General features: G+C 49.4%; 2 protein-coding genes across 2 annotated transcripts; both read left to right on the forward strand.

Annotated features, from left to right (window-relative positions):
* Positions 1–89: 89 nt before the first annotated feature.
* LOC127196462 (60S ribosomal protein L35a-like) lies at positions 90–465 on the forward strand. Its single transcript, XM_051154171.1, has one exon. The coding sequence runs from the start codon at positions 133–135 to the stop codon at positions 463–465; it is 333 nt and encodes a 110-aa protein (XP_051010128.1). The 5' UTR covers positions 90–132.
* Positions 466–2,117: 1,652 nt separating this feature from the next.
* On the forward strand, positions 2,118–4,259 carry Vrtn (vertebrae development associated). Its single transcript, XM_051154187.1, has one exon. It carries the CDS (start codon positions 2,118–2,120, stop codon positions 4,257–4,259), a length of 2,142 nt encoding a protein of 713 aa, XP_051010144.1.
* Positions 4,260–9,184: the final 4,925 nt, after the last annotated feature.

The raw sequence follows: 9,184 nt of genomic DNA on the forward strand, positions 1-9,184 counted from the left end.
GTCAAGGTTATGTGAACTGTGGTAGATAAGCCTTTTTCTGGGGAAAAAAAGTTGGAGGAGGAGTTTTTTTGCTTCCGATCTTCGGGTCCGATTTCTGGGGCCTGCTGGGAACAGGGCTTCTAAAACACGACTATGTCTGGGAGGCTGTGGTGCAAAACCATTTTTGCTGGCTGCAAACGAGGTCTCCGGAACCAAAGAGAGCACACAGCTCTTCTTAAAATTGAAGGTGTTTATGCCCGGGATGAAACTGAATTCTACTTAGGCAAGAGATGTGCTTACGTGTGTAAAGCAAAAAACAGCACAGTGACTCCTGGAGGCAAACCAAACAAAACCAGAGTGACCTGGGGAAAAGTAACCCGGGCCCATGGAAACAGTGGCATGGTTTGTGTCAAATTACGAAGCAACCATCCTGCGAAGGCCATTGGACACAGAATCCGTGTGATGCTGCACCCTTCTCGGATTTAAACTAATGAAAAGTAAATAATTAAAAGTGGATTTGTGCTCTTGTAAAAAAAAAAAAAAGTTGGAGGAGTTTCTAACTGGGTGGTCTTAAACTTACGATACAGCCCAACCTACCCTTCAACTCCATCTTCCAAGTGCTAGGATGACAGGTGTGCAACTTGTGCCTGGCTTTATAATTATCTTTTGAGATCGAGTCCTCTTTTTGTTTTGCTTTGTTGTTGTTGTTTTGTTTTGTTCTTTTGAGACAGGGTTTTTCTCTGTGTAGTCTTGGCTGTCCTGGAACTCTCTTTGTAGACCAGGCTGGCCTCAACTCACAGAGATCTGCCTGCCTCTGCCTCCCAAGTGCTGGGCTTAAAGATGTGCGCCACCACTGCCAAGGCTATAGAGTTCTTTCTTAATAAACTCTAAACTGTGCTTTAAAAAACAAGTTGCTCTTCGGGGCATGGTGCACACTTTTGATCCCTGAACAGGGAGACAGACGCAGACTTGAGTTTGAGGCAAGCCTGGTCTACATAAAAATGTTCCATGTTAAAAGCAGCTGGTTTATCACATGCCTTTAAACAATAAAAGTCCAAAGGAGGCATTCAGCCTGCTCAGCATGAGGAAAGGCCCATTTCCAATTCTGGAAACACATGGGTGCTCTTCTGCTTAATAAAATGTGTTCTCAAGGGCACTCTTCAAGGACATGGAGGACTTGACTTCATAATTAGATGCTGTTGCCTTTATTCCTGATGGGAAAGATAAGTCCTCTCCATAGCTCAGGCTGTGCTGGCCTCAACTTCCTGGCAGTTATTCTCCGTCAGCCTTCAGAGTGCTGGGATCCTAGGAGTGAACTATCACTCCCCATCATAAAATAATATCATTTTCTTCAAATGATAAGAAAGCAAATTACAGCCGGGCATGGTGGTGCACGCCTTTAATCTCATCACTCTGGAGGCAGAGGCAGGCAGATCGACCTGAGTTCAAGGCCAGCCTGGTCTACAAAGTGATGCCAGGATAGCCAAGGCTACACAGAGAAACCCTGTCTCAAAAAACAAAAAAACAAAAAACAGAGAGAGCAAATTACATCATTGTGTTAAATTATTGCTGCGTGTCTAAGTAGTATTCTCAAAATAATTTACGAGGGACCTGGGACTGCAGTCTGAGAACCACTGTCCTCTGTCTTTAACCACCGCAGAGATAATTGTGTGCTTGTTTGTTTGCTTTTAAGGCAGAATCTCGCTATGTAGCTCGGGCTGGCCTGGAACTGGAAGAGATCTGGCTGTTATTCAAAGCAGCCAGTTCCAGAGACCATGCTTTTCTTCAGAACCGCTGAGTGACTAAGGAAAGCCAAGGCAGCCATGGCTGTTACCTCCTCCGGGGAAACAGTAAAGGACTCTAGGACAGTGGTTCTCAACTTTCCTAACGTTGCTAAATTTTAATACAGTTCCTCATGTTGTGGTGACCCCATAAATTTTTTTCTTGCTACTTCATAACTGTAGTCTTGCTGTTGTTATGAATAGTGATATAAAAATCTGATATACAGAATATCTAATAACCGACCCTTACTGATGAGTCGCGACCCACAGGTTGAGAACTCCTGCTCTAGGGCGGAGCCACCGGAATTCACTCTCCTTTGTTCTGACCTCCGACCCTCTCTCCTTTGCCCTGTCAGGATGACTTCGCGGGATCAGCTGGTACAGCAGGTGCTGCGGGATCTGCAAGAGGCAGTGGAGTCTGAGGGCCTGGAAGGTCTCATCAGTGCCGCCCTGGAGGCCAAGCAGGTCCTATCTTCCTTCACCCTTCCCATCTGCCAGAAGGGTGGCCGTGGGCCCCAGGTGCTGGAGGTGGACTCTGTGGCCCTCAGCCTGTACCCAGAGGATGCTCCTCGGAACATGCTGCCCATGGTGTGCAAGGGCGAGGGTAGTTTGTTGTTTGAAGCAGCCAGCATGTTGCTATGGGGGCACACCGGTCTCAGCCTGGAGCTGCGCGCCCGTACTGTGGTGGAGATGCTGCTGCACAGGCGCTATTATCTCCAGGGGATGATCGACTCCAAGGTGATGCTACAGGCCGTGCGCTACTCCCTGTGCTCTGAGGAGTCCCCCGAGATGACCAGCCTGTCTTCTGCCACGCTGGAGGCCATCTTTGACGCCGACGTCAAGGCTACGTGCTTCCCTAGCAGCTTCTCCAATGTGTGGCACTTGTACGCCCTGGCCTCCATCCTTCAGCGCAATATCTACTCCATCTACCCCATGCGCAACGTCAAGATCCGACCCTATTTTAACCGTGTTATCAGGCCTCGCCGCTGCACCCACGTGACCTCCATGCTGCACATCATGTGGGCTGGCCAGCCCCTCACTAGCCACCTCTTCCGTCACCAGTATTTTGCCCCTGTGGTTGGCCTGGAGGAGGTGGAGGCTGATGGTACCGCTAGCCTCGGTCCTGCTCTTCCAAGTGTCGGTACTCTCCTACCACCAACCAAAACCTTGGAACTGCTCAACCGGGAACCTGGCCTGAGCTACTCCCACCTCTGTGACCGCTCCAGCATCACCAAGAGCACCTTCTACCGCTGGCGGCGGCAGACCCAGGAGCACCGGCAGAAGGTAGCCACCCGCTTCTCCGCCAAGCACTTTCTGCAGGACAGCTTCTACCGTGGAGGCCTTGTGCCGTTACAGCAGTTCCTGCAGAGATTCCCTGAGATCTCCCGTTCTACTTACTATTCCTGGAAGCATGAGCTGCTGGGTTCTGGTGCCTACTCGGCTCTGGTCCCAGCTGCTCCACTCAGGGAGGCACTAGCTATGCCAGAGGTGGAGAGGCGGCCAGGGAAGAAGGCTGCAGGAGGGCTGGGGTGCTCCCCACTGGCAGCGTCATCGTCAAGCCCTAGTATAATCTTAATGCAGCGCGCCAAGTCGTACCTGGAGCACTGCATCTCCCTGAACAAAGTGGTACCCTATCGCTGCTTCAAATGCAAGTTCCCTGGCATCTCGAGGTCCACCTACTACAACTGGAGGCGAAAGGCCCTCAAGAGGAGCCCCAGTTTCAAGGTGGCCCCATCCGTTGCAACCGCTGATTCTCCCCAGCCGTTAGATGCTGAGAAAGGGGCCCTGCTGTCTTTGAAGAGTGAGGTGGGAGAGGAGGAGACAGGGAAGGCAATAGGTGCAGGTCTTCCTACTTCCCAGGGGCTTATATCCCCAAGGATGCCCTTGTCCCGTTGGCAGAGGCGACTACGCAGGGCAGCGCGCAAGCAGGTGCTAAGTGGGCACCTGCCCTTCTGCCGCTTCCGCCTCCGGTACCCTAGCCTGTCACCCTCCACTTTTTGGGTCTGGAAAAGTCTTTCCCGGGGATGGCCCAGGGTGCAGGGTCCGTCTTTGGGTAAAAGGAGGCAGGAGCCAGAGGATCGGCAGAAGCCAGATGAACGGCAGAATATGGAAGCTGTTGTAACGGGAACAGCTGTGAGGGTCCCTCTAGTGAAAACACTGCCAGCGGTCGCTTCTCCGGAAGATGCCCAAGGAGGACTTTCCAGAGAAGGGGTCATTCAAGGGGTAGCTATGGCCCAGGGCCAGCCCCACAGTGGATCCCTGCCAAGTCAGGCTGTGGCGGTGGCAGCTGGTGGCAGCGATGGGCAGGTGTTGATGATGGACATGCTCACCAGCACCAAGTTCAAGGCCCAAGCCAAGCTGTTCTTGCAGAAGCGCTTCCAGTCTAAGACTTTCCCCTCCTACAAGGAGTTCCAAGCTCTCTTCCCCCTCACTGCCCGCTCTACCTACTACATGTGGAAGCGGGCACTCTACGAAGGCCTCACGCTGGTTGATGGCTGATGGGGAGATGGCAGAAAGCATGGGAAGAAGGGACACCTGAGTTGCTCCCTGACTTGGATGCCCTTTTGCTCTGTCTTCCCTTAATTTCTAGGCTCAAGGTAGAGAGAGGCTGAAATCAGCCGCCTGCTCTGGTGAAAGCTTCAGGAGTACCAGTTGTCTCTTTGGTTGTTGGCTGGCCATATGTTTTTTTATTGTGTTTGGTTTTTTTTTTTTTTGTTTTTTTGGTTTTTTTTGTTTTGTTTTTTTTTTTGTTTTGTTTTGTTTTGTTTTTCATGAAGGAGGGCTGGCAGGACCCTCTTGCCGGGGTTAGAGCTCTATGTGTGGGCCGGGGGCTGCCCTTCAGCGTTTCCTGGACTGTTATCTCCTGTCAAGCAGAATATATGTCCTTTTTTCCTCCCAGGGCTGTGTCTTTTTTTTTTTTTTTTCCTCAAAGATGTCTTTAAAAAAAAAAAAAAGTCTTCCAAAGGAACAATGGGGATTGACTGTGAGACAGATGTGTGGCTTCTGGTTCATGCTCTCAGTGGAGAAGGACAAAACTGCACAGGACAAGGCATGGTGGCCTCTACGCCAGGAAGACTCTAGGCACTGGAGACCCAAAAGAGGAAGTCCTGCTTTGGCATCTGGGCATCTCTGCCAGTCTCTGCTAGCCTGGCTGCCTATTGGGAGCCTGCCTTTCTGCTGAGTTTCCTCAAATGCTCAGCCACATCGTTGGCAAGGAGCCACAAGGTTACAAGGCTGGTGGGAGACTGAATTTTCATTGCCCAACAGCGAAAGTTGGAAAACCAAAGAAATAAAGTGATGTCTTGCCTACAACACCGCCTGTGGCCTCTGAGATTTGTTTGGCTAACGTGTGACTGTCGATTCCCAGGGTCCCAAAAGGGTTTAAGGGTATAAGGGGGCTTGGGAGACCATTTCTGTCTTCTGGTAGTACATGTGTAGGACCAGGGCTTACCTGGTGGAACGCTAGCTATTAGGAGCTGGGGAGAAGTGACAATTGGGTCACTAAAACTCTTCCTCCACACACGAAGTGTGCCCAGCAGGCTCAGCCCAGCTGCAGATAAGGGCTTTTGTCTATTGAGATGACTCATCAATGGGGAAGAGACTCCCTTAGGTCTATTCTCCTGTCGTGGTTTCCTGTTATTTTTGTCCATCTCCTTGGCAAGTCCTGGTGACTCTGTAGTGCTGGGGGTGGAATCCAGCGCCCGGTGCATACTGGTCAGATCACTGAGGAAGATCCTCAACCCTCTTTTACTTTAATTTCAAGTTGTATCCGGAGTCTTCCTTCCGTTATGCTGCCCACTTCTCCTTCTCACTCCCTTTTGATCCCATCTCCAGAGAGAGTTCGATGAAAGTGGGATCCTGTCACTTTTCCTGCTCTAAGAAGTGTCTGTGGCTTCCTTTTACTCAGGAATTCCTTCCTTAAGAAGGGCGGTAGCTGGTGGTGGTGGTGGTGGAGGCTGCACGCCTTTAATCCCAAGAGGCAGGCAGGCGGACCTTTTGTGAGTTGAAGGCCAGCTGAGCTGGCTATGTAAAGTGGTCCCCACTCACTCTCCCCTCTTTTCACCGTGCTTACCTTGCCTACTCTGTTCCAGCCACACTGGCTGCCTGAGTGTATGTGCTCCTTTCTACACTGGGAGTTTACATACTTGTTACCTTGATCTAAAATGCTTTCTCAGCACTTGGGAGGCAGAGGCAGGTGGATTGCTGTGAGTTCCAGGCCACCCTGGTCTACAGAACAGGTTCCAGGACAGCCAAGGCTACACAGAGAAACCTTGCCTCGAAAAACCAAATAAAATAAAAAACCAAAATTAAAAAAAAAATCCTCTTTCTCCCTCCCTCTTCTTCGTTTCTTCCTCTATTCACCCCCTCCCCCACCTCCCTTCTCTTTCTCCTTTTCTTTTAAAGTTAACTAATTTTAGATGAGGTCTCACTGTGTGGTCTGTGTAGACCAGCTTGACTCTGAACTCACAGAGATCTGCTAGCTTCTGCCTCCTGGGTGCTGGATTAAAGTTATATATCACCAGTTTTGGCTTTCCTCTCAGTTTTAAGGCGGGGTGGGTGGTGGTTAGTGTGTGGCCCATGCTGACCATGAACCTCAGATCTGAGCGCTGGGGTTACAGGTGTGCACCCCCACAGCCAGGTGCAATGGTTTCCCTGTCACTTTATGTAGCAGACTGTGTCTCTGAGTCACCTACTACATCACCCTTTTGAATCTTCTCCTGGCTTCTTGTTTCTATTTGTTGCTTTCTTGTTTGGTTTTCCCCTTTAGAATACTGGCTGTATGAAAAGCTCCCTGTCCCACTTTTGCTTAAAGCACTGAATTCCATAGATGACAGATTAATTCTAGACACACAGTAGGGGCTGCTAATGTTTGTTGAAAAGAGAAAGAATGTGAGACCTGGTTTTTAAATATTTCTCACAAGCCAACGCCCTCCCCCCCCCCAACTCTCCTCCCATCCATCCCTCCAGTCCCCCATCCCCACCTTAACAGCCACCCAAAATCTACCAGCAGCAGCTAATACTGTATTCTTTTTTTATACCGACTCTGCCTCCACCGGATCTATCGCTTCTTCCTGACAAGGTCCAGAGTGATTTTACCTGAATCTGTTTCACGGTTGGCGGTCCCATTGCCTTCAGCACAAATTCCAAACTAGTGAGTAAGGCCCGCCCAGTCCAGGCCCCACCTGCCACTGAGCTTATTTCTCACACCCATCACCCAGACTGCCTTCCTTCCTCCTGTATGCTTCCCCCTCTTCCCATAGGGCCCTCTTTTTTATGATTGTTGTTTTTATGCCCTGGACTGAGCTCTGGGATCTTCACAATACAGGAAATGGACCAGGGGATTTTAATCTAACTAGCAGTGGCAACCTCTAGCCAGCAGGTGGCAGTCCAGTGCAATAAGACTTCCACTGGGCGTACCAGCTCGGTTCCAATGCCTTTCCATTTTGGCCATGAATAGACTCAGGGTCCCTCCTGAAAACATGTGACTGCAACTCTACATTTTCTTGCATATACTCAGCACCAGAGCAGGCCCTGCCAGGCTTGGAGCAGAGTCTCCTAGTGCAACCTAAAAGCCATCATGGGGTTTTGGATGCAGCTCAGTAGATAACAACTTGGCCAGTATGGATGATGCCGTGTGTTCAAGTTTTGGTATTGCAAAACCAAAACACATCTATGGACTGCTGGCTGGAGGATGGAAAGGGGGCGGGGCTTGTTAGGGATGTGGATTCCAGGGTCCTGCCCAGGTTTACCAATTTCCACCTTAGACGTTTGTGTGCCTGCCTTTTCCCATTTGAAGGCAGGATCACAGCTGTACCCATGGTACGGTAAGCACCCATCTTCCCATAGTAGGAGTTAGGTGAGTGAGTGTTGGGGGATGGGGAGAGTCTGGTTCTGCTTGAGGAGTGGAGGGTGAGCCAAATATAATATGCTGGAGCAGATGCTTGCTCAAGGTTTCTGTCCAGTAAAGCCCACCCTGGTCCTGAAGTGGAAAGAAAGTTTCATCTAAGACTGTTGAGGAGCCTTAAACCTGCAGCAGAAATTTTAGCTTCTGTGAGAAAAAAAAAAATTCAAATAATGTGTCAGTTTGTTAGTGTTCCGAAGAGATCTTTCCTTTATAATTTGCCTAGAAAGGCAAAGGCACCTAAACTGTGTTCATACCTGTCAATCATGCTTCCTGCTGAGGTCTCCCAATGCAGTCCTGACTGTCCTGGGACTCTGTAGACCAGGCTGGCCTCCAACTCACAGAGATCAGCCTGCTTCTGCTTCCCGAGTGCTGTGATAAAGGCATGTACCACCAGCTTCATGCTGGTTTTGAGGTTGACATTTATTTTTTAAGATTTATTTATTGACTTCACGTATTTAAGTGCTCTATCTGCAGGTCACCTGCATACCAGAAGAGGGCATCAGATCCCAGTATAGAAGGTTGTAGCCACCATGTGGTTGCTGGGAATTGAACTCAGGACCTCTTGTAGAGCAGACAGAGCTCTTAACTGCTGAGCCATCTCTCTTTTGGTGCTACTTTCCACCCTGGATACCTGGGGGGAGGGGTGGTAGAAAATCCAGTGCAATGAGATGTAAATCAAGGAGGGAAATGTGTGAGTTTACTTTTAGCTCTTCTAGCAACATTCTGTGTGGCTTTAAAGGAAAGTTTTATATATTTAAGTTTATTATTTTATATGTTTGCTCAGCCACTGCTCTTAACTGTTGAGCCATCTCTCCAGCTACCTAGAGAGATTATTTTAAGTATAAAAGTTTCATTCTAGAGGGCTTGGTATGGTGGTGACATCCCCCTTTAATCCTAGCACTGGAGAGGCAGAGGCAGGTGGATTGGAGTGTAAGGATGAGGCTTTCAAGTGGATCCATAGCCAGAGCTATGGAATAAGACCATGTCTGAAAAAAAAAACCTTTCAAGCCGGGGGTGGTGGCGCACGCCTTTAATCCCAGCACTCAGGAGGCAGAGGCAGGCGGATTGCTGTGAGTTCGAGGACAGCCTGGTCTACAAAGTGAGTCCAGGATAGCCAAGGCTACACAGAGAGATCCTGTCTCGAACAAACAAACAAAACAAGGAAGAAAACCCCTAACTTATGTGATGGCTCAGTAAAGGGCGCTTGTGGTGAATCCTGAGGACCTGTTTAATCCCTGGGACCCAAATGATGGAAAGAACTGACTCCTACAAATTGTCCTCTGGTCTACACATGCACGCTGTGGTACATACCAATCAATAAATAAGTAAATGTAATGTAAAATAAATAAATAAAAGCCATGCTTAAGAAACACTAGTTTTGGGGGGCTGGAGAGATGCCTCAGAGGTTAAGAGTACTGGCTTACTCTTCCAGAGGTCCTGAGTTCAATTCCCAGCAACCACATGGTGGCTCACAACCATCTATAATGAGATCTGGTGCCCTCTTCTGGCCTGCAGGTGT

The sequence above is a fragment of the Acomys russatus genome, chromosome 1, assembly GCF_903995435.1.
Source record: "Acomys russatus chromosome 1, mAcoRus1.1, whole genome shotgun sequence".
Classification (NCBI taxonomy): Eukaryota; Metazoa; Chordata; class Mammalia; order Rodentia; family Muridae; genus Acomys; species Acomys russatus.

Bases quoted from the DNA above. Each gene is read 5' to 3' on its own strand.
- LOC127196462 (XM_051154171.1), top strand. From the start codon at position 133: ATGTCTGGGAGGCTGTGGTGCAAAACCATTTTTGCTGGCTGCAAACGA.
- Vrtn (XM_051154187.1), top strand. From the start codon at position 2,118: ATGACTTCGCGGGATCAGCTGGTACAGCAGGTGCTGCGGGATCTGCAA.